Source organism: Kwoniella dejecticola, chromosome 6 (assembly GCF_000512565.2).
Source record: "Kwoniella dejecticola CBS 10117 chromosome 6, complete sequence".
NCBI classification, from domain to species: domain Eukaryota; kingdom Fungi; phylum Basidiomycota; class Tremellomycetes; order Tremellales; family Cryptococcaceae; genus Kwoniella; species Kwoniella dejecticola.
In genome coordinates, this window is record NC_089306.1 from 1668330 (window position 1) to 1693036 (window position 24707).

The 24707-nt window shown below is 47.8% G+C and overlaps 7 protein-coding genes across 7 annotated transcripts; all 7 read left to right on the forward strand.

Moving 5' to 3' along the window:
- Positions 1-1597: 1597 nt before the first annotated feature.
- Positions 1598-3605, forward strand: I303_105484 (uncharacterized protein; the record flags this gene model as incomplete). The annotated part of the gene is made up of 10 exons (XM_018408367.1): positions 1598-1687; positions 1759-1901; positions 1960-1987; positions 2046-2186; positions 2261-2334; positions 2398-2540; positions 2614-2704; positions 2759-2823; positions 2908-3194; positions 3408-3605. The coding sequence occupies 10 exons, from the start codon at positions 1598-1600 to the stop codon at positions 3603-3605; spliced, it is 1260 nt and encodes a 419-aa protein (XP_018262058.1).
- Positions 3606-4472: 867 nt separating this feature from the next.
- On the forward strand, positions 4473-6226 carry I303_105485 (uncharacterized protein; the record flags this gene model as incomplete). The annotated part of the gene is made up of 9 exons (XM_018408366.2): positions 4473-4538; positions 4624-4775; positions 4854-4881; positions 4977-5117; positions 5227-5300; positions 5392-5534; positions 5603-5693; positions 5763-5827; positions 5949-6226. The coding sequence occupies 9 exons, from the start codon at positions 4473-4475 to the stop codon at positions 6224-6226; spliced, it is 1038 nt and encodes a 345-aa protein (XP_018262057.2).
- A 1125-nt stretch (positions 6227-7351) lies between these two features.
- I303_105486 (uncharacterized protein) lies at positions 7352-9193 on the forward strand (the record flags this gene model as incomplete). Its single annotated transcript, XM_018408365.1, has 9 exons — positions 7352-7456; positions 7554-7696; positions 7779-7806; positions 7908-8048; positions 8132-8205; positions 8339-8481; positions 8552-8642; positions 8706-8770; positions 8844-9193. 9 exons carry the CDS (start codon positions 7352-7354, stop codon positions 9191-9193), a joined length of 1140 nt encoding a protein of 379 aa, XP_018262056.1.
- Positions 9194-10092: 899 nt separating this feature from the next.
- On the forward strand, positions 10093-11146 carry I303_105487 (uncharacterized protein; the record flags this gene model as incomplete). The annotated part of the gene is made up of 4 exons (XM_018408364.1): positions 10093-10189; positions 10458-10610; positions 10708-10891; positions 10981-11146. The coding sequence occupies 4 exons, from the start codon at positions 10093-10095 to the stop codon at positions 11144-11146; spliced, it is 600 nt and encodes a 199-aa protein (XP_018262055.1).
- A 1319-nt stretch (positions 11147-12465) lies between these two features.
- On the forward strand, positions 12466-13139 carry I303_105488 (uncharacterized protein; the record flags this gene model as incomplete). Its single annotated transcript, XM_018408363.1, has 3 exons — positions 12466-12523; positions 12786-12888; positions 12995-13139. The coding sequence occupies 3 exons, from the start codon at positions 12466-12468 to the stop codon at positions 13137-13139; spliced, it is 306 nt and encodes a 101-aa protein (XP_018262054.1).
- Positions 13140-13804: 665 nt separating this feature from the next.
- I303_105489 (uncharacterized protein) lies at positions 13805-14748 on the forward strand (the record flags this gene model as incomplete). Its single annotated transcript, XM_018408362.1, has 4 exons — positions 13805-13940; positions 14091-14184; positions 14287-14523; positions 14643-14748. 4 exons carry the CDS (start codon positions 13805-13807, stop codon positions 14746-14748), a joined length of 573 nt encoding a protein of 190 aa, XP_018262053.1.
- Positions 14749-15232: 484 nt separating this feature from the next.
- Positions 15233-24626, forward strand: I303_105490 (uncharacterized protein; the record flags this gene model as incomplete). Its single annotated transcript, XM_065969182.1, has 26 exons — positions 15233-15601; positions 15685-15936; positions 16008-17063; positions 17121-18195; positions 18250-18361; positions 18450-18691; positions 18746-18835; positions 18889-19434; positions 19503-19765; positions 19831-20166; positions 20226-20260; positions 20321-20461; positions 20539-20926; positions 20989-21022; positions 21093-21544; positions 21613-21661; positions 21719-21899; positions 21959-22049; positions 22109-22246; positions 22306-22908; positions 22975-23211; positions 23277-23381; positions 23451-23815; positions 23935-24095; positions 24192-24234; positions 24347-24626. 26 exons carry the CDS (start codon positions 15233-15235, stop codon positions 24624-24626), a joined length of 7644 nt encoding a protein of 2547 aa, XP_065825254.1.
- Positions 24627-24707: the final 81 nt, after the last annotated feature.

Here is a 24707-nt window from a genome sequence, read left to right on the forward strand (position 1 = left end):
CCTGCGACGCGCAACTCTCTTGTTTGACACGTGGTACCCATGCAGTCAGCGATTGAAGCGGTGACTTCCGACTACCGCTCTTTATCTTCGACAAGTTATGCGAAAGTCATGGTCGCGTTTCCATCGCTAACCTTTTGCGTCCCGATTCGGACTCGAATGGTTACTCGTATCTCCAGCTCATGTGCACGAACATGTGGAGCATCAGCTGTCAAGAAGGAACGACTCAGCAGATGAGCAGATGCTCGATATTGCGTGCTTGGAGGGCATACATATGCTCTCTGAGTACCGTCGTTCACCCCACGGCTGGATGATTCTGCGCTTTGATCTCCTGCGACCCCGTTTTTCCCGGAACTCGAGTACGTCACTCCTGGAATGCAATCTGAAGCTCGGGGTGATCCAAGGTGAGGATTGGGAACAAAGCAATCTCATCCGACAAGATTACTCACTTCACCAGGTATTCGTGGATTCATGTATGAAACGCACGTACCTCGCTAAGAACGCCGTTTACACACTCACACAAGATCCGACACACAGACAAAGAGCACATTTACACACACAGACACGATATATTATTATCACGCCTGCACACGACACACATGTCATCGATAACACAATCAGCTGATTGTATCGACCCCACCACTTTTGAAGGTGCGCTACCACATACTCACAATGAAGCCAGGAACTGATCCGCGTCAATCCGCGATACACACCACACTACGGATCATTTCGTCAATGATCTGGGGTAGCCTTTGACCGAAGGAGGTCAGAGGTCAGAAGGAAAGGAGCGGGAACAGGACATGAACAAAGGAGTCCTCCTTCCCGGTCCTTCGACTCCCCGTTCCCGGTTCCTTCTTGATCCGGAGTACATCTTCGGGTAGATTGGCGATCAAAAGTACCCATCCTTCAATTGCTCATCACTATCACTGATCAGCCATCAATCGATAATCGACCAAATGGGCTCGAGCGCATACCGCCAGAATCAGATTGAAGTTCAAGGGTTTCGTCTGAGCGTTAAGCGTCACAGGAAAATCACGATAAAGCTTCCGGCCGGATGATCATGTGGAAACAGCCCAGCAAAGGTAGAACAGAGGCAGAGGCAGGCGTCAGTGGAAATGGCAAAGGTCGGTGCGAAAGTTTTCTGGCGTTTTTCGGTGAGAAACTCTTTCTCCACATACATTTACCTACACAAACACAGACACACGCTATATCAATCGATTCTTTGGTATTTAATTGGGACCTTATACCAATCATTCTTCATACGAGCAAAGTAATCATCGAAATCAATTTGCCTCCGATAGCGATAGTCAAGATTAGATATAACGAGCGATACAAGAATACAGGTGGACCAAGATTAGCTATTTCCTTTCATCCACATCCCTTTCAGACTAAACTCAAATATAGTATATCGCCAAATGAAGAGCGTCCCCATAGATTGATCGTCTACCCGAAAAATAAAGATTGTAAACCTTGCCTGCTTATACTGTATCCTCCTCGCCATCGCCATCGAATTGTCATCCTCAAGCAGCTTGTTCAATTTGACGCTATCTCGCATACCTCGATCTGTAAGAAGAGACTGATACGAGCCTCGTCAGTCACAATGTCCAATATAACAACGCATGTCTTAACGGTAGAAGACCTCACGCCGCAGTTATGGGCGATGATGAAAGCTACGCCGGAAGATACCATAGTGAGTTGACTTGCAGCCGGCTCTAGGTCTGAACGCCTCGCGAATACCGTGCTGACGGAGAGTCATTACAGTGGTACAGTCTAATTGGAACACTGCTACAAGCAATGCTAGTCACATCGGTCCTGGGAATGACCATCAAGTATTTCACCTACTTCACAAATCGCGATTCGCCGTTTTTATTATGGGGCATAGGTATAGGAACGACAATACAGATGTGAGCGGATATTCCGGACATGGGACGAAAACATGCTGATCATTGGGGTCCTTGATAGAGGAGAATTAGCTCTTACTTGTGCGGAGGTTAGTCCTTAGTCTAAATAACATAACCACTTAGTCCTGACGTGGACCCGCCTCACAGGACTATAGGCTAGTATACTGTGGAGAAGACCATTTCCAGAACATTTTCCGATTCTTAGTGATTTCAGATATGGTGCGACTTTTGACGGCTGCTATCTTCAATAGTGCTGCCGGAGGGTATTATACTTGGAGAGTATGGATGGTGAGTTCTCCCTAACCCACATATGGAAACACTCTCGGAAGGGGCACGCATCTGATCTGATTGGGCAATCGTAGATGTGCGGTCGAAAAATATATATGGTACCGCCTTTCGCCATAGGCGGTATGGTCCAAATGATGATGACCGTCATGTGAGTATAGGAATTTCCACATGATGCTGCTGCAAGATACAGGCTAATCGTCAGTTCTTGAAGGGCTGTTGTGCATGGTTGTAAATTACCTGAAGTATCAGTCGAAACGATAAAAGAATTACCTAAATTGATGCCTCAAATTCTCAAATTCTTCAAGATCTGGGGAGCTGTTACGCTCGTTGTCGATGGTGCCCTATGTGTAGTCAGTGAGTCGAATATCTCCCCCGTTCAGTCCAATCTCATACTAATCATCAGACTGATCCTTATATGTCATTCCAGTGACCGTTCTGCTCTTCAAGACTCAAGATAGTCTGTTCTCTAAAGAAACCAAAGTCTTCCGGAAACTCATCTCCCTCGTCTACGAGACCATGTGAGTTAGCTTGCAGCCACATGAATCTCTGAAAGCTGATGGGCCCACTTCAAGGCTCCCTCCTGTGGTCTGTCTTCTCATACTGGAAGCAGCTAGCGGAAGCAAGGGAACCCCATTGAGTGAGTCAGATGAAACTCGCAGAAGACGCTGTCGGATCCAAGCTTCGGCGCTGATCGAGACTTGATGTCCTTGTGTTGTGATAGCCGATATGAGAAGAATCATAACCTGTATTCTACCTGTACTGTACTATCATTCCGCCCTTCATACCTTATGCGGTCGACAGGATTTACGAGACCTCCTAGAAGATAAGCTGGCCTCAGGCGGAATCCATGCTATATCAGCTGGAAGTGGGAAAGGATCCGGAGGGAGAGTATACGCGGCCTACCCGCCAGGACTGCGGTCTATGAACCACGAAGAAGCGGGCATCGAACTTCAGTCGCCTATAAGTAGTGGCTCTACAAGGAAAGGTCCTCAGATGCCTATGGTCAAGGTGAGTCTCACTGAGTCTGTGGAGTTTCGTCTTCTTGTCCTTCGCTTGTTCAACTCGTCTGAGGCTCTCTTCTTCTGGTCGTTCTTCGCTCCTTCCGCGTCCTCTACATCTTGCCCTCCAACCACATCTTTCCTTCCTTGTCTTGTCTGAATCATGGTCATTGGGTATCAATCTAGCAGCACGGTAGCTGATCCATCTGGTGATGATGTTCAGGTCGAGCAGACTACGATCGTGTCTCGATCGGATGAATACATACTATCGACTCCTGAGCCTGTCTCCATGCCTATAGATATGAGGAACAGCGGGAACGAGAACGACAACGATGGAATTGACTCAGACGACGAGAAAAGTGTGATCACGCACAAATCGGCACCTGTTCATCATGCTTCTTCAACAGCATTGCCAAGGTGAGATTCATGTTGGGAGAAGAACCAAAAACATACACGGCATGACGCGGAAGCGATGTTGTATCAGACCCATTGTGTCTCGGCAGCGATGGACTACAATATCACACGCAGAGAGAGTAAACGGGCAAACCCAGTTCAAATCATCTCAATCTTATCTTATCTGAATTGACTCCGTTTTGGGAACGTCGGGAAGTTTATAATTCATGTACACACATAGTACTTATATTGTCAGCTTCGCGTGTATCGGACAATGTGATTCTTGAAGCATCATGCAGTTTGCAATGCATGAACGAGTGGTATCATTAAATTATACTTCTGCGCCTACAGTCTACAGGAGTACACTTTACATCGGAAATCGCCGCACTTGAGTCGTCTGTCTCGGTCATGCAGAACGTTGAGCTGAAACGAGCTTGACTGAGAGCGAGACATACAGACATGCACGCACACACAAGTGATGTGTTCACATACACAAAGGACTGGTGCAGCATACCTTTGGGGCTTACGCTTCGGTCCTGAGAAGTTTGACCAAAGGTCTGTGCGGCAGCTCGGTTTGTTCCGATCGTCCGAAGATAACCTCGGGCGATCGACGCTTGATTCGAATACAAATATGAATGCCGAAACACTGCTCAAGGAGGAGACCAGCTTTCGATGAACAGTGGTATTCAGCTTGTCTATTTCTCAGCTATTCAGGTAGATATGCTCATTGAGGAGATAATATCACTTCCCTTTCTGGCTGTTACCACTTACTCCTCAGCATCTTTCGAATCGTGTCGAACTCGCATAATAAGAGTAAAAGCCATATAGCGCAAGTAGCAGTAATTGTAGCAAGATCAAGCCTTTTCAATAAACAATTTGGTGCACTATAGTCACCATGTCATCAATTATCCATAATTCCTCTTGGTGGGAAGTGATGGGTCTATCTACCGAGTCAACTACCGTAAGTTCGATGTCGCAATACAGTATCATAATTAAGCCCAAGTGTGGACTGACTTCACGAGCTATTGTGCCGTATTGGTGTGAAGTGGTATTCCGGTGTAGCGATCATCATACAAAGTATGGTCTTCTCGAGCATTCTAAGCAAGACGATACAGTATATAGACCGGTTCGAAAGGGCGAAGGGGAAAGATAATTATAAGCTGATGGTTGGTGTGATCAGTGGCAGTGTGATTTCGCTGTGCGTATTTGCGGCAGCATCTTGGATGATAGGATGATAAAAGAGAGACTGGGACTGATTGTGGATTTGTCTGCGTAGCGGTCTGCTCATACTCACGTGCAGTCAAGTAAGTCAAGTCCAGTCAATTTCTTCGTACTGTGTCACCAATCAAGCTCAACGAGGCAAGACGGATTCTGACATCGGCTTGTAAACAAACAATAGACGAGAATCTTAGTATATAAGCGGAAGATCGATGCAGCCTCTTCGATTCGATACCTCCTTTTGAGCGATATGGTGATTATGTTCTTCAGCGGTATATTCTGTCTAGTGGCGGGTAGCTATTATACCTGGAGATGTTACCAGGTGAGTCAGTCTTATTGCCATATCACGTTACGCGCATGAACAATGTATGCTGATGTGACTGATTCCCGTTATTGCCAACTCACTTCGATACTGCTTGGAGCATCGACAGATGACGAAGAAAAATCGATTCTTGTTGGCTGGTCTAATTTTGGCTTTATTGACTCAGATGATAGTCACTATCGTGTGAGTCAATCCCCGCTCGTCTGATCTAGTCGCACAATATGTACCTGTTGTTGACGGACTGTCTCTTCTGGGATGGGATCCTGCTTCATAGTGCAACAAGTTACGGATTCGCAACTCCTACATTCGATGCTGAATTCCTAGCGAATTTCCCGGAATACATGGAAAGAGGTCATTATCTATACAAAATATGGGGTGGAATAACCCTCACTGTGAATCTTGCTCTTTCCATTGCGCGTGAGTATGAGTCGCTGCTCTTCAAATCCATTGAAGAGGAAGGAGCTGATTGACGACTTTCGACAAAGTGGCATTCTTGATTTTCTGGACTCGATATGGGATATACCACTACGATCATCGAAGATATCACAAGTACACTTCGGTGGCCTACGAGACTATGTGAGTACAGTATGATCCACCTGAAATACTGGATTCTGACGGACATCATATTGCTGGACTATACTGTAGGCTCCCTCCTACATTATGCGTTTTCATCTTGGTCTCTCTCGGGAATTTGAGTGGTTCGCCTTTTAGTGAGTCTCAAACAGCACATCATACTGTCAATCGTACACATAAATATTATTGTCTGAATCGGACTACATCTCGCAATTTATTCTGGGATGACTTGCTGATTGAATGATTGCGTGATGATAGCCGATATGAGAAGAGTATTCACCGTCATCCTCCCATTATTATCCTGGAACTCCTTCATCCAAACTTTGGTTGGCAGGATGCAAATTCGACATATGCGAGATTCCAGGCGCCGCGACGAAACTACTAATATCCTACTTAATGATGCCCAGAAAAATGTGATGCCAATGGGAGGGTTGAATGATTTCGCAGGTCAAGGACAAGGACAAGCGCAAGGATTCAGCTTCAAGAGCAAGAGGGGCGGTCCTAGAGTATTCGTTAGTCCGCCTAGGAAATTATAATTTATACTGCACTGTACGGCTTCTCTTTTACTCTGCGTATATGATGGACAGTATCTATAGGTATATACAGTACCGTATCATGCAGTCCGTATGATGTTACACGAGAGCGCAATCGTGTCGTAGCGGATTAGCAGTGGATCATTCCTTCCGATCGACCATCCACCTGAGATGCAGTAGGAGATACTCGCTCTGGACTTTGTATCTTAGCAAGCCTTCTCATGCTGCATTGAACACACACAAATACTGGTATACTCGCAGACGAGGATGAGCTTATTGACTCTACGAGCACGATGCGTACCGAAATCGATTCCCGCCTAGATCGGTCCGGCCGTGTACTGTACAGTAGGTGTGTACCGCGTGACCCTGAACACCGAAACTGTAAAGCAGTGTGTGCGGAATAGTTGGAGTGTGCGCATTTGTGAATGTGTGTGCGATACCACATGCCTTTCACAAGCTCATCAAGATCCACGGAATCGACAAAATGCCCTTTCACACACCTCATCTCAACAAGATGTCATGCACACAATCAATCCTTTCCGAATAGTACGCTATGCTCAAGCCTTTGATTACATCCAATCTCGGCTCCCAAGTCTTCGAAAGGATCGTGGAATGACGATTAATACAGTCTCAAAGGATTCCGAAACCGAACCTTTCATACAACGTCAACCGATACGATCGATAATCTGCTACTTCAATTATTCTTTCTTGCTTTCTTGCTCTCTTGCATTGCTTTACATCAGCTTTGAAGGTTCGGTCTACGATGGCAAGATCCTCGGTGAAGGTTTCAAGCGATGGTGCGGCGCGATAAGCTTGATTTGGCATATTGATTGACTGACAAACTCAGACTGGGACGATGATCAGCTGGAAGAACCCCTTCTATCCTACCGGTCTTCCGGTACTGAATATTATATAGGTGATCATCAGGGTGGACTCTGTACTGGTACCTCTTTAATGTTCATTGCTTTCTTAATATCCAAACTTCTTTCGCATTACCACTCAATCGAAATACATAGACTTTCGCTTACACTCTTTTATATTAACCTATTCATTGCGAGCTAATCTCCATTTCCTATCTTCCCCTTCTTACTTTCGTTCCGCACAGCGAACTTCGAGTAGACAGACATCATGAGCGACTCACACTCCACCGACCCAACTATGCCTGCATCTTCATCAGGTAATCCCGTAGACATGCTTTGGCAACTCATGACCCTGAACAACGGTGATGCCGTGGTAAGTTGAATACCCAGCCTATCGTTTAATTCACCTCCCCAGACTCGCTATGAAACTCGAAGTTGATGGTCGTGGCGACGCTGATGTCCTACCTCAGTGGCACTGTACGATCGGCATCATCTTACAAGCTATGATCATATCCAGCATCCTAGGCAAGACATTCGAATATTTCGATTATTTCAAGAAGAGGGATAATCCGTATGTCCTCTATGCAATCGCGTTTGGGACTATGATTGCGTTGTAAGTCTTATCACTCGATGGTCTTGTATCCCTACGAGAAAGCAAACAATCCAGGGCTCAGATTGATCTTGTACCTTGATAGTGGTACGTTAGGAATCACTTGCGCAGAGGTGAGTCAAGAAATACTGTGCATCTTTATCGTTATCGTGACCTTGTAAAAGACTGACTGTGATCTATGACGCTATCTCCCGCTCTGATTGTCATCACGTAGAACTACGTCTTGGTACATCAGAAATCCCTTAACACAGCATCGGCGGTCCGATATATCATCTTGGGAGATATCACAAACTTGTTCTTGGGTACCCTGTTCAACCTCTCGGCTTGTATGTATTACTCCTGGCGAGCGTATAAGGTGAGTCCTGGTCACATCACTATCACGTGTCCCCGATGCCATACATGACTGACTTCTTATTGACGATATTTTTTTACACACAGATGATGGGTAGTAAGAAATGGACGATACCGATCTTCGCCACTTGCTTGACCGCTCAATTCGTGGCTGCGATGGTGTGAGTTGGTGCTCTGATTCCTGCTGCCGCCGATTCAGCGCATCTTTCCTGTCGATCCGGTTCACCGTTTGCTCTACCAGCACACTTCATTTGATTTCTAAGTTTAGCTGACGATTGCATCGGAATGAGATAGCGCCGCTGGAGATGGATACACTTGTCCGCATATCACGCCTGAGACGCTAGGCGACTTACAGACTTTCATGAACCGAAATGTCAAGGAATTCCAAATTTGGGGATCGATCACGACGGCTGTTGACGGGAGTCTGTGCTTGTTGAGTGAGTTTTCATATTGACAAGATCAAGTAGGACGGTGGCTGATGGTTTATTTGTTGATTGTGCGGATCAGTGACTATCATGCTGTTTAAATCGAGAGATGGGATCTTTCACAGGGAAACTAGGCTGTTCAATAAGCTAGTTTCGATAGTATACGAGACTATGTAAGCTTCGATTCGATTGGAAAGATTGATTTGCGATCCGCACTTACAATCTGAGTACTTCAGGTTGCCTCCCGTGGTCTGTCTGTTGTTATACCAAGCATCCACAAAGATGGGCGGTAACCCCTTGAGTGCGTTCCGAAATTATGACTCCTCTGGCATACAATTATCGTGAGACTGAAGGCTGACTTGTACTATGCTTAGGTGATTTCCGGAAGATAATTACTTGTATCCTGCCCGTGCTGTACTTTCACTCCCTCTTACACACTCTAGTGGGCCGCAAGAGGATAAGAGAGATACTTGACGCGAAGCTGGTCCGCGAAGGTGTCAATGTGATTTCGGATGGAAGGGATAATTACAAAGGCAGTAATTCTGGGAGATTCAACTTCAGCGTGACTCCAAGTGGAACCCCCACAAAGAAGTCTGCACAAAGCCCAGGAGTAGTCTCGGGCGGTGGTCGAGTCACGACGAGCCAACGGGATCTGGGGGAAGAGGGAGAGGATGATATTCCGTTGAGTAGTTCGAAAAGCTTTATTTGGGATGGCAGGAAATGAGGTAGCGGTGGTGGAACAGTTTGTCTGAGTCTTGCCTTGCCCTGCTAAGTGACTGTAGAAATTTAATGCCCGTTTCATCTATAATGTGGTTGTTACCATGAATGCATTACTTGTTGAGGGCGTTGCGAATGTGGTAAGATAGAGGTATCACAAATAAGGTGAAACGACCGAACGAACGAACGGATCTCGTGCCTATGTTAGCGATTTGACGCGATTGATTTTGGGATGGTTTCAGCTTTACTCGAGCGCTCGAATACCTCCGGCTTTCCGCTTTCTCTAGCTTACACGCATCTGACTGAATTTGTGAAGACGTGCTAGAAACTCGCATGAGAAGCGAGATTGGTGCATGTATGCATAGTTCGCACCATAATGCTGTGTAGGTAGTGTATAGCGATGATGTAGGTATACATGAGCCTTCGAAGATCATTGCCACTCAGCAACGCATGAAACGCATCAACCCCATCAAATCACGTCATTTCATAGGATTTAGCGGCAGATCAAGCTTCTTTCTCCTTGGCAACCATCAAATATCCATATAGTGGTATCCTAGAATAGACTGCGCATGACTGTACCATAGATCAATGCGGTATGTCTAGAGTCTAGAATTGATGCTATGTTCGTGGAATGAAGGGAACGAAGAAGAGTGACTGATGAATGCTGTGTAACGTTACCCCGCATCCATCATAGCCCTTGAAGTGGTCTGTGCTCAGAAGACACCGCCGGGCCGAGGGTTGTTTTCACACTCTCACATCATGCATATATAAGTATCGAGATTGGATTTTGACTTTGCATCTGTATCTTATCTCAACTCATTCTCTATTGGACATTCACAACAAATAATCAAACGAACTTTCACAGCTCGCAATTCCACTCGGCCACCGCACAGTCAATTAATCAAAATGAAAGCTACCTTCTTCGCTATCATCCCTCTCCTCGCTACTGCCGTAGCTGCCACTGCTCCTACAGCTTTACCTTTTGCTAAAGTCAGACGACAAGGTGAGTGGGTGATCCCATGAAGATCATTCCGTCCTTTGACTTCATATCTCTTCACATGTGTTCGATCTGCCGTTTCGCTCTGTCTCCCACATTTACGCAACAATACTTTGCCCATCAGAAGCTCTTCAGACATCAATCACACTCATAGCTTGCGCACTGGCGCCCCAATACCGGTATTGCAGGGCCATGTATCTCCCCATTTCCTTTCCGCCACCGCACTTTCAAAAGCTCTTGTCCATCTTAGCTGACATGTACTGCGTACTCACAGATGACGGGTCCGCCGATGGCGAAGACCCTACCGCTGGTGATCAAGTCGGATCGGTCCTTGACGACGGTATCGAGGGTGCTACTTCTGTCTTCGACGAAGCTACATCTGGTCTAGATTCTCTTGTTGACCAAGCTACATCAGCTGTCGGCGAAGGTGAGTGTTCTTCTCCGCATCCATGCATAATGCTCATCCTCCGACTCCGATGAAGGTCAAGGTCAGTTGGATGCGTGCTGACTGACAGACTCACCAGGTGTCACCGACGTCACCAGTGTCTTCGGAGAAGCTACCAGCGCCATCGCTTCCGTCGCCACCAACGCTCCCTCCAATATCGATTCTGCTCTTGGTGGTGCCCAGACCACCGCCGCCTCTTTGGCTTCTTCTGCTTCTGGTGCTGTCGCTTCTCGACTCTCTAGCGCTTCTGGTGCCGTTGCTAGGTGCGTAGAACCGACAATTCCCTCATCTTATTTCCTTGCGTTTCGTCGCATGTCTGATTGCGCTAATGATGCTCGGGCTCGGTATACAGCGCATCCACCAACGCTGCCTCTCACGCTTCCTCAGCTGCATCGGCTGCCTCTTCTGCCGCTTCCGCTGCTGCCTCCGGTAGCGACAGTGCCGGCTACATCCTCGGTGTCGACAATAAGCTCATTGCTCTTGGTTTCGGTGCTGTGGTAGCCGCCGCTGGCTTGTGAGACAACTAGACTACTGCCATCGTGATTCAGATGCTTCGTCCTTTCACCTAGTCGTTACCGAGCATAATGATACGTGATACGACCGATTATCCTTCTTGTACCATATACACTCACAGTCATAGAACTCTTCAACCGAATGACGGACTTTCATGCATTCATCCATGTCCAGCACTCCAGATCCAATAAGTCGTCAGACATCTACTTCCGTTGAGCAAATGCACAGCAATTTCAGGTAAGCGTACTCGAAGTCCTCAGCTATTTCCAGATCGCTACGAAGGCTGTGAACTACCTCATTCCCCATGAATGATTTGATGTGGAAAGTAGTCAAGTAGGACTTGTCAAGGCGACACGATACAGTTGATGGAGGAAGATCGAAGGTCGTGGTGGCGCTGCGGATTTGCAGTGCCCCTCAAACACCTTTGACCTGACTGCGCTTTTCGCGCGCACTCATCATCCGCAAGTCGTTCAAGAGAATCCGCCTTCCTGGTCTTATATGACCCAACGTAGTGCTGCGCATTGGTACATGACAGCCAACGTGCCGGATCTTTTTATAAAGACATTCGGAGGAACCCAACATGGAATATCGGATTGCGAGTTGCGAGTTACGCAGATCTATTCTCGGATTTTACGTTACCGAATGACAGCGTACCTGATCGACACGGAAAATACACCGTATTATACAAGGTATTTTACTGAATGCATTGTGACGGATGCAAAGACGGGTGTGATTGAGCGGGGGAATCGAGTCGGGATACAGAAGCAGATGGTCTCAATGTATCGTCAATACTCTCAAAATAGATATGGGGACCCGAAGATAGCGTTGCTGTTAAGTGCGATTATGTGGGATATGTGAGATATACTCGACGGGGAAAGAGATTGATCGTTGATCAAACGGAATCATCCAAAATAATCTGTTCCAGGTGCAATCGCTGCGAGGCAGTGCAAGAGCTATCACCGTGAAGTGTTTGGTGAAGAGTATGAGACAGGGAAATGTTGGACGCTCGAAACGGACTGCGATGAGGATCGCCAGGATAGATAGCTTGCATGGTACATGTTATGTATCGCGTTCTGCGTTCCTTGTCTTTGGTGCTGGCTGACCGTATTCAGTGAGTATGTTGGAAATGAGGTATAAATAGTTCAAAGTCTCCCGTGGTACTTCCCCCGCCCTCGATTCGACCCAACGTCTCTTCCTTAAGCCCACTCATTACAACGTCTGATCCCTTTGATTTGACTACCAAACTCATCCTCACCCTCATCCTCACGCTCACGATCATACTTCTAAAATCGAGAGGATCAAGCACGAACACGAGAACGACACCATGAAATTCACTTACTTCGCACTTCTTCCGCTCGTAGCTGTGTACACTGCTGCCCAGAGTGAGTCATTGGGTTTCTGATCGTCGACACCGGAGACAAGGGTTCATCATCCTCTGCACTCGCCTCGACTCCAAGACCATCGCTTTTCCACATCCCTCGTCCGCTTCTTGCACATGTCCTTTCCTTTGTTCTAACATCATGTTCGGCTTCGCGTTCCGCTGAACTGATCCTTTCTCAATCTTCTGCTACTCTCCCTTCACTATGATTTATACCGATATCGAGCGGTGCAGCTACTGATTCTGACCATTCGATGACAATGCAGGTTCCTCTCATGCAGCTAGCGCCAGTTCGGCCGTGGTATCCAAAGCTGCCAGCGCGACTTCAGCCGTGATGTCCAAAGCTACTAGTGCTACCGCTGCTGCTTCGTAAGTCATCTAGACAAGTCTTGATCCAGTTCCATTCGACCCTGAGGTTGGTATGTGATAGCTGATCATGATCCACTGCGGATGTTGTGCTTCCGCGTTCACACAGAGGATCTCACGCTGCCAGTGGGTCTGCTTCTGCCTCTGCAGCCTCTGCCTCGACCTCGAAAAAGTCCTCGGGATTCGTCGATGGTGTTAACACCAACTTGGCTGTCCTTGGTCTTGGAGCCGTCGTAGCTGTTGCTGCTCTTTGAGAGTCTCAACTTGGCCCAGGAGCAGTAAGCGCGAATGACGCCTTCGGGTGCGCATTGGGTCGATCTCGTACTATGACCACAGTATATCGTATCGTTGTGTAGTGATAGACTGGTGTGGTTTCAGTATCGTATGGTGTTACAGTGTGTTATGTTATGACTTTTCTGTTCTCGCTGTTTCTCCACGTGGAAAAAATGGAGATTAATCGACTGCGCACGGACATGAGTTATTTCGTACGTGCGTATGACGAAGGTGACTAACTTTTATCTAAAGTCAGCTTTGGGAAATTCCCGTGAACCAATGTGGGGTGTGGCGCGCTTTCTACGTCATACAATAATACGATAACACCTTACAGCACATTTTCACCACATGTAGCAAGTTGCAAGTGGAGTCCCATCTGTTCCCCCCTCCTTGTGCTTCAGGAATTAGGAATCAGGAAATACCGGCGTAAGGTCACAGCTATATCGGATGACGAGCTTGATTTACAGCACTCACTTGTACTAGTTTGGAACCGCCAAGAGCGAATTCACATATATAAATAATATGGCGGTCTTTGAACCTTTGAACGCCTCGTTCTCAGCTGTTTGTCCATAATAATTATAACTTGGAAATATTTGCTCCTCTGTATAAGATCACTCATCAAGTAATTCAAAACAAAACAAACAAAATGAAGTTCACAGCTACTACCCTCCTCGCCCTTGTACCTGCTGCTTTGGCAGTTGCCAACCCCGAAGCAACGCCTGCTCCACCCACTTTCCAGATTGGTAAAGCTGGTGCTGAACGGGAGCTGAACGCTAGACAACGTGAGTGGCTCGAGATATCACTGCGATTCCTCATGAACACTTGGGCGGCCCAACCCTTTCATCTCGATTTGGCCTTGCTTTCAGAATATCGTACCCTATTATTGCATTGGAACCCTGACCTGAGCTGACTCATTTGGGCATTTCCTGTAGTCTCCTCAATCATATCCGAAGCCACCGGAGGAGCAGGATCCATCATTTCCGAAGCTACTAGCGGAGCAGGAAGTGTCATTGGACAAGCTACCTCGTGAGTTCTGAATCTCGTCTCATTCTAATTCAAAAAAAGCACGACTTAGGATTCGAGGCTGATACAAAGATTCTCTTGGTCTTGGGAATGAAAACCGAACAGCGCTGTCGGAGCTGGAACTTCCGCTGTGGGAAGTGTAGCCGGCCAAGCTACTTCTGGAGCAGGCTCAGTCGTTGGAGACGCCACTAGTGCCGCCGGAGCAGGAACTAGCGCTGCTGCCTCGGCCGCTGGTCAAGCTACCAGTGCAGCCGGTGGAGCGACCAGTGCTGCTGGGTCTGCGGCTGGAGGAGCTACTAGTGCAGCTGGATCTGCAGCTGGAGCAGCTTCAAGTGCTGCTGCGTGAGTCTTCTCCCCTCGCCAAACTCAAACATCACATCGAGAATGAGGTTACATATCACGTGTCGCTTGCGTTTGATTTGCATGCTGATGAGGAATGTTTATACAAACTTTCGCTATAGCTCTGCTGGAGGTTCTTCGGCCGGTGAACTCACTTACGCCCCTGTCATGTGGACTGCCTTCCTTGGAGGAGCCGCTGCTATCGGTGTAGCTAGAGTATTGGCTTAGATAGAGCTAGACGGACGGGCACACGGAGAGGAATGAGTATAACTTGTCCTCTTTTACCTGTACCTGTGACTCGATTGTCACATTGAAAATGGAGATGGAATCGTGAGAAGTAACCTTTGCAACTATAGTACATGCATACATGTATAGCGTCTCGTCGGGCTCGTGTGCCAGTGATGCAAGTTGTAGAGGAAAATTTGATTCCGTTGATGGGAACCCATATGGGCGCTAATAGCCGGGACATGACCACCCATGTTGGCTCAATGACCGTTGACGAATACCTGGACTGGACTCAAGCAAGCACAGAGCTGTGAAAGACTGCTACAACAACGACTCCTTCCGCTCTTGATATCCTCTGTATCTCAAGGTGCTTCCAGCGAGGTGAAGCGACACGGATGTCTGCGAAGGGCTGAGCGTGACCAACATCTGGCTTTGCACTTCTCGCGTTCTCTCCACAACCGCATAATCTGAATGGTCTGACGACGACATGTTCAAGCTATTCAAGGATCTCACCAGACCGCCTGAATCATTGACTCCGCCGCCAGTGACCGTCTCAGCACCTTCGACTCCGGTCCCATACACTGCCCGAGCCAAATCTGCTAGTCGAGCAAGAAGCAAATCGCCCGCTCCCGCTGGATTAGGCAGGTCCAAATCGCCCGGTCCGACCGGATCTTCGCATGCGCACGTACATGATGGCGGAGGAGATAGTGGATGGTCAATAGGTACTGATATAGCTGGGAAAGAGCAGGAGAGCGAAGATGAAGATGAGGTCGATACGGATGCTGTAAAGGTAGTTGAGTATCTGAGGGAAATAAGGAGCTTGGAAGATGGAGCGGATGTCATGCGTTATGTCGAAGTAAGTTGAAGCACCCTCACGATGAGAGATCTCTGGGTCGGAATTTTGTCGGATCGCTCATGGAAATGTGAGCCTTTCCGTAGATTTTCTCGCAGATTCTGTCGATACCTTGCCATTTCCTCTCTCGAAGGGCATTTCGTCGACATACGGGGTTCCGAACTCTGCTTCTATGTCTCAGTGATGGGTTAGCCTGGAGGGGGAAGGACGATCTGAAACCAGCATTGACAGAGGAAGAATGGCAAGTCCGTGAAGTGCAGCGTATGGAAGGAGTACGCTTGGCGTTCGAGGTCCTGGCTTGGGCTCTGGGCGACAGACAAGGGGAATTGCAATTCGAAGTGAGTGGACATAAATCATGTCCCTGCCGTTGCAGCCGAAGGGATCGTCTGGCTCACTTGGTGTGAATCAGAAAATCGGTGGCTATATGCTACTTTTACCTACCCTATCCAATCTTTCCGCGACTTCACCTTCCAATACGATGGATCCGCAGATCGTCGCTCTACTGCTTGCTCATATCTGCAATAACAATTATTCCATTTTATCCCTCTTCCAATCCCCTCCTACTGCCAGCTCAGACCAGCCTATATCTTCGCTTATATCACAGCGTCTGGGTGATATGAATATCCGGCCTTCTACTAGTGGTGCTCTCAAGCTCTTATGGACTTACATCAAGGGAGACAGTGCCGATGCCAAGCGGAAGGGCAAGGGGAAACAACGCATATCTCATATATCAAGCTCGTTCGAGGGTGATGGCGCAAACGATCAAGCGAAGAACGTGGAGTTAACCTTCCAGATCCTGTCAATTATAGCTTCTGCGTCGACTCTGAACCTGTTTTCCATGGTCACGCAGTTGCCCGACTTGTCAGAATTCTTGGTGGTCAAATTATATGGGGTACCCGAAAAGCGGTCATATGAAGTGACTTTCCCCGCGCGGGAAGACTGGATACATAATGTCATGGGCCAGGACGATGAAGAAGACACTCAAGAACCCTGGCGACCACCTTCGGAAAATCTTAGAAAAGTCTATTTGGCCTTGTTTAGAAGACTTCTGGAGGCTGGGGTGACGCAAAATCTAGTATGGCGATTATTCGGTTTAGTCAAGATTACCAGCTCAATCGTTCCGGAGCAAGAACTGACTGCGAAGCCGCCCCATACCGAGCAAAGCGCGACTCAATCAGGAAAGCTGACGAGTACGCCGGAAATGATCGCTTCACCAGAACCCATACTGGACACGCCCAAAGCTCCAACGCGCTTGAAGCCGGATCTACATATCGATGTCGATAGGCTGCCTCCAGACGAGGAGCGCCTGAATCTCGAAGTCCTAGACCTGCTCAGGCATGCCATGAAATCGCGTTGGCCTGATGTCTTTGTTTTCAAGGGCGGAAATGGCGACACTTTGGGTGGATTGCAGATGAAAGAGACGGGACGTTCTTGGATGGGTGGACAGAAAGGATTCAATTTCTCTGTGAGTCAATCGAACGCGACTGTGCGCACTTTGCTGACGACGAATTCTCATATGTAGTGCTGGCTGCATATAACCAAACTAAATCAGCCTCTGACGCTCTTCCAGATGTCCCAAAAAGGCTGCAAACAGCCTTTATTCCAGATACGTATCCTCGAGAGCTCCCAGATAGGTATAACGACAACAGTCCACTCACCAGAAACCACCTCGACACCAAGTACACCTTCCACAGAGACTCCCCCTTCACCGAGTGACGGGGAAATGGTCTGTGGAGCGAATGACGCTTTGATACCGCATTTCCAATGGGTGCACTTCTCCGTCGGCTGCAGGAAACCGAAAGGAGCAGATTTAGGAGAGATCAGGATATTCGTGAATGGTCTAAGGGTTGGCGCGATGAGAATGCCCTTTCCTGTACCGTCAAGCATCTCGCCTTCTCAACCACCCCAGCTTGGCGTCAGGGCTGGGATCCCGGCAGACGCCATACGTTTAGCCGTAGGGAGGGAGTATCGGCCAGAGGAAGAGGAAGTAGCCCGAAAGAAGGCAAGTCCTGTGGGCAGAGAAGAAGAAAATGAATGGATGCTGGGCAGGACCCTACTCTTGGAGGAAGCTGTACCCGAAGACCTGGTGAGGCTGATGCATCACCTCGGTCCGAGATATACCGGGAATCTCCAAGAACCGCTGGGCAAATTCCTGACCTATGAAGGCGCAACCTCGATTAATATCTATCTCAGCAATTTAGCTAGGGAAGGGAAAGATAAGAAGATCTTCACTCATTCATCAAATTCGATCCTCGTTCGAGCTATACGGTCTGGCCCAGCCATACCAGAAGATATGATCATGTTGTCTCTGGCTGCTCGAGATTACGATTTTACCCTCGGATCATGTATTAACGCAGCAATACCTCACCCATTACGTGCCAAACAGCTTCGACATGGAACCGCTCGATTAGTAGGCAATATCAGTCCGTTCTCAGCTACGAGTCTGGACGAAAGTACTTCAGCTGTTGGAGGAGGGCTTGTCCTCCTGAAATTGGTTGATCTGAGTAAGACCAAAGAAGAGCTCGTTACTACGCTAGGAATGTTCAAGGATCTGATCAAGGATAGCTGGTCTGCCAGTGAAGAAATGGAAAGAATCCGTGAGTGGGACTGCGCGACTTCACATAACGGATCTTGACCTCACACATCTACAGACGGTTTCGACCTGCTTGCTGCTATACTTCGACCCAAAATGTCACAATTATTCGATGAGCAGTGCGCCAAGATCTTGCTTTCTATGTTAGGTATCAATATGGATAAACCTGCGTAAGTGTAATACAATGCCGTTGATTCACTTGCCCATCCGCATCGCAGCATAGAAGATTGGCGGAATACTAAGATCATCTCGTATTAGAAACGCGACTGTGCATAATTCCGTGGCCTACCGAGCACTCGGATTGGAATTTGAACTCTGGTCCTACGCCTCGGACGACGTCGTACGATTTTACTTGAAACACTTTGAATACCTACTGTCGATCTCGAAACATAAGCGATTCAATATATTGCGAACATTCCAGAAATCTGCTATGGTGAAGAAGATGTTATATGCTTTGAGATCTGGCTTGTTCGATCTAGAAGTTGTACCTAATGTTGTCGGTAAGTCAGCTTTGTGACAATCACTGAAGTCAGAAGTTGATCGACCTTCCATAGATGCGTTAAGATTGGCTTTGGAAGCCAGGTGGAGTAGCGAAGATTCCATCAAGCCTGTCTTTTCCTATTTAGTATCCGCTCTTTGCCAAAGTAAGCTGTCATACGAAACAGTACTTCACAGCAAGCTGACGTTCTCTGGACAGATAGCATGTCCTTCACTTTCAATCCTACAAGCGAACCGCCCCCATATCAAGTCCCAGCGGCTCTGATATTGAACATGATCTCCTCCTTATGTGCCGACAAAGCTCGATTGAAGAAACTCAATAAGTCGTTGGCATTACATCGACTGCTGGTCATCTTCATCTCGTCAAACTCATCTTATTACGTGGTCAAGCCATGTTTGGAGATACTGGAACACTGTACGGTCCTGTCTTCCTCGGACAGCTTCTCTAGGTCATTCGAAAATGAAGGTGGTTTTGCGCTGCTCGCGACCACTCTAGCACCAATATGGAGATCGGACATACAGCAAATCGTTGTACGCACCATGGTTGGAGAGCAGGCGAAAGAAACAGGAAAAGATATCAAAACACTACAATCCCCTCATATGGCTACTTGCCTTCTTGCTGCTCTGGACACACTGTTACAACAAGCTGGAGATAGTGATGAGCCGGGTTATATACCTACGTTACAAGGCAGGCGCAAGTCTGTAGCCTCAATTCGATCAGTCAGCTTCTTCCCGACCATCATCGGTAAGTCATCCGCCCACTTACGAGATCTGTGTTGACCCCCTCTCTTCGCTGATCACGAAATGGCACAGACAATAATGTCAATGGCGACGATAATCTATTGGAACTTCTGCTCAAAGAAATAACGTCAATTTACCGTTCGTCGTCGGCTTTCAGGAAACAAGTACCCTCGAAAAAGGTGGACAACCTTTTACCCAATATGGCGGATTTTGCAGCTGTATCAGGAGGTACAAACGGTAAACCCGAAACGATCAAAGCGCAGAGAGAAGCTGCTGTGGGACTTCTTACTGCTTTGACGGAGCTGGCAAAGTTACCCGTCGCCTCAATGAATCAGGTAAGCCGTCCTGTCATTTATGGGAATTGAGCAGAATATAGACGAGCGAAACGTTTCGATTCCAGATGAAACTCTTAATCGAGCAACTGCAGACAACGCCTTCCAACAAAGTCCCATTATCTTCGTCGACTGTCATGTCACCTACCTCGCCCAGAATCGGAGGAGGCTCAGCATCGTATTTCGGACAGTCTTTCCCTAGTAGGTTCGGCACTTCGCCTGCTGGAACACCTGGAATAGGTGGATCAGCCAGACGGCGACCTTCGATGGACATGCCGGGATTCACTAAATCCAGGTCGATCATGGAGCAACGTGTACCCCTTAAGAGAGTCATCACTGGAGAATCTATTTTGGAGGGCGGACGGGATAAAAACGCGGCTTGGAAAATGATAATTATCCAAACTGTGAGCCAGCCTTTCTTGCCGTCTAGCCTGTGGTTTTAAGCTGATCGATTACGATCCAGGATTCGCAAAGTCATGCCAAAATGACTTTAGAAAGGTCAGTCGGATGAAGCTTTTAAGGGCAACATCATCAGCTGATGGAATTGTATGACTGTAGGAAGGAGCATTGGCAGAAGATCTCTACGATCGATTGGCCACGCCAAGCTGCGGCTTTACGAGCTGAGAATGGCTTGTGGCCGGAAAAAGAGGATCAAGTGAATTGGCGCTTGGACGGTAGTGAAGGACCTCTGCGAATGAGGTGAGCATGTCCGACTGAAACACATATTAAAAAACGGTTGAGCCGAACGGAATGGCTGACCCCCGATCGAACGGCAGAGCTCGATTGGAACGTATAACGAATCTACCTGAATCCGGCGTATCGCGCACCCGACATAAATTACGGGATGCGATACCATCGGTAGACGAACTTTCGTCGGCTGTGTCAAGGATGAACGTCGCACCTTGGGAAGATCCCTTCGCACTAGCACTAGGGGAGACCGAGTCTATAGCGGAGGAAGAACCGCCACTTTTACCCCCGGCTCCGGCTGGTGGAGCCGCGACGCCGAGTCTGAGTACCGGGACAGGCTCAAATCAAGCTCCGAGTGTGGCATCGGACGACAATGGCGACATGGATAGCTACGTGGAGGTCGAGGATGATAAGGGTGATAAGATGCGCAGGATCGCTAGGACTTTGCAAGCCGGCGATGTGGTCGAAGAAGCTCACGTGGGTCGCTTACCACTGCCTGCATTGTGAAGAAGACAGCTGATCGAGTGATGTTACTCTAGAACATCGTCCGAATCGTCGGTGTTGATGCTTGTCGTGAGTGGCAGACATTGTCTAATAGCTTTGCACGTATAACAAAGGTACTGACCGTGTGATATGTTTCCAGCTGGATTACTCATTCTTGGGAAAAAGAATCTTTATCTCATCGACGGACTCGTACAAAAAGCTGACGGGGAAGTAATCGACGCCAAGGACGCACACAAGGACGCGCTATCTATACCCTCAGGAACTTTAGCGGGACTAGATTCTGGCGATCAGCAAAGCCATCGTTGGTCATATAACGAAATCGTGGAGAATAACAAGCGAGCTTTCTTATTCCGTGACGTCGCATTAGAACTGTATTTCATGGATAAGAGGAATTTCTTGATCGTTTTCCAAGATAAGAAAGAACGTCAAGCCGTAGTGCAGAAGATTGGGTCGAAGAATGATCATCGAGATGCGATCTCACGCTCGGTCATCGGTAATTTCGTGGTTGATACGGTCACGAAAGCCATGGATCGATCTGAGCAGCAGCTGGAAGCTTTAATGAGAAAATGGCAAAACAGGGAAATCAGTAATGTGGGTTTGAACTACCTCATCAGTATCGCTTTCTTTCTCTGATGCCTGTGCTGACGTTCTCCCCCCAGTTTGCATATCTGCAATTACTCAATCAATATGCCAATCGGACACCAAACGGTAAGATCAGTTAGCACCGTTGTAGGTATCGGACAAAGCTGATATTAGTGAACGCAGATGTCACGCAATATCCAGTCTTTCCGTGGGTCTTGGCGGACTACACCTCGGAAACGCTTGATTTGCATCTAGACAGCTCTTTCAGAGATTTCAAGTGGCCGATGGGCGCACTGACACCGGCTCGAAGGGAAGATGCTACTGAGCGATATAGTGCTACGGAGGGGGTGGGAGAAAAACCGTTGTAAGCTTATATACGAACGTCGGCTTGTGGTTGCGAGTAGCTGACAATTTTTCGATCAGCCATTATGGGACGCACTATAGCTCATCGATGATCGTTTGCGGTTTCATGATTCGAATGTCGCCATTCACCGAAATATTCTTGGCGTTACAAGTGAGTCCGGTTCCGTGACGAGGAGAAGAGCAAATAGCTGATACAAGCTGAATTTACAGGGCGGAAATTTTGATCTGGCCGACCGTCTTTTCTCGAGCGTCCCGCGTGCTTGGGAGTCCGCTTCAGCGGATAATCGGGGAGATGTCAGGGAGCTCATACCGGAGTTCTACTATACCCCAGCCTTTTTGTGGAACCTGGTCAGTATTTTATCGTTTTTGTGGTCTGTCACAATCAGCTCACTAACGATGTTGCGCAGAATCATCACGACTTCGGTCGAAAACAAAGCTCAGGAGATCAAGTCGACAACGTGGCATTACCTCCATGGGCATTGGGCGATCCCTTGCTCTTCATCCACAGGCATAGGGAAGCCCTTGAATCGGATTATGTGTCTCGTCACCTATCGCACTGGATAGACTTGACGTTCGGATACAAGCAACGGGAGCCATCCGCCCTTAACTGCTTCCATCCTTTGTCATACCGAGGCGCGATCGATCTAGAGAATATAGAAGACGAGGGAGAAAAAGCAGCCTCAACAGCCATCATCCATAACTTCGGTCAAACACCTCTTCAGATTTTCAAACAACCTCATCCTCATCGATATCTAGGTGGACGATCGAGTCTACCCATCTCAGCTCGATTCGGGGTCGCGGAGCACTGGCAATTGCTCTTCAGGAGTATATTACCCATCTCGGAAGCTAGTGTACCTATCGATGATATCGTACCTCCATACGGCGTGGATACTAAACCCAAATCCACGCAGAAGTATAGGTTGTCGGTTCCTGCTCACCCGCACTTATCTTTGCAATATGGATTTACGGACGGGTCAATTAGAGTCTATTATCAGGAATCAGCTGTTAAAGTGGGTGTCACTTGAAGAATGATGAATCACAAATGTATCACCGCTGATCATATGTGCGCCTTTCAGCTTATTCACCTCGTTGAGGGCATTTACGTCGATGATGCTATATTTGCTTCGCCTTCTTTGTTGATTACTGTGTCAGGTCAAGGAGTACTGACTGCCTGGAGGCTCACCATCAAGTCCGGAGGATATCGACGAGGCGATGCCTCTCTACAGAGAGAAGCGACACTGAGAGGGCATGTAGGCAAGATCACTTGTTTGGCAGCCAACACCTCTTGGAGTCTGCTTGTCAGCGGATCAGACGTGAGTCACATACACGTTTTACCCCGAATTTGAGCTCAAAAGTTTAAGAGCTGATATGTTTACAGGACGGAACGGCTATGGTCTGGGATACAAACAAGTTGAGGTATACTAGGACGCTGCAGACAGGCAACAAAGAGCCGATCAAGTTCTGTACAATCAATGAAGCAGATGTAAGCGGGCTGAATCTACTTCGGTCTCGTTATGCCTTCGAACGCTGATCGTCATCGTCTGGCTTGTAGGGTCAAATCGCTTTGGCTTCATCCCAGCACATCTACCTCTTCTCATTGAACGGCCATCCGATCGCTTCGACAGCTCTGGAACAACCAGAAGCTTCCGAATCATCGTCCACTTCGACCGAGTCGGATTACCGATTCCAATTCACAGGCGGGATATCGTTCCTGAATAGGGAATTCTTGAGTTCCGGAGTCCTGTTCGCGATTGGTGTAGGGGCAAAAGTGGTTTTATACCGATGCGTTCCGGGACAGAACGAATTCGTTTCTTACGATGATGAGCCTACGAGGCCCTGGACATTGGTCGAACAAGGTGATGTACCCCGCTCCGAGGATCATTTGGGTGGTGATTGCTGTATGGTTAAATTCATGGGGTGAGTGTGGATCGAGCATCTGTCCTCTTTCTGAGTTTTTGTGATTTCGGTCGACGGCTGAGAGTGGGTCTGTTTTGTATATGCTGACTTGTTGGCTTTGCGCGGATTGCGTGGTACAGCGAAACCCTGTATGCTGCTTTTAAGCCATCGGACGATAATTCGAAATCAAAATGGGGTGTGTACCAGTGGTCTTTGCCTGACGGACCAGCAAGACACGTATCGGACATGGTCTCGCATCAATGTATGGCCCAAGGCTGCTCGAGGCATTTCGGATTGTTAGGTGAGTTGTTTTGAACTGATAACTGTCGAAGCTGCCTTCATTTCGGTACAAAGTAATAAGTACCATTAATAGCTGATCATTTGATTGCTCTGGCAGAACCGAAAAGACATTGTGGTGGATGCGGAGGAGCTTTCTGCGGGTAAGTCATGCCCTGCTGTCCTTCCTTTCTGACCCTTGGCTGCATATCGAATGTTCCTGTTCTGAAACGCAATATGTAAGGGAGAGAAGCTAATCTCCCATGCTGATAACAGGACTCACGCGCTGCATGTGGAAACGTTCACTATGAGATACTGCGATACATGCAGAATCCAATTATCCATAGCATCGGCTCAAGGGATTCTACGATCGGGCAGGGCGACTTTAGCTACGCCTTCAAGAGCTGTCTCTCGCAGGAACTCGTTATCTGGACAAGGCCAAGGTCAAGGTGGACCTGGACATTCAAGAAGACCGTCTGCAGAGATTCGGATTCAAGGAGTTAGTCAACCCCCTTCGAGGAGAGGTTCAGGGGATAAGAATGCTGAGACGGCGTGAACGGTGTAACCTTATGGATGCTCCATGTGTTGTTAAACATTGAGATTGACGAGATTTGAATGGTGCACACAAAGGCAGAAA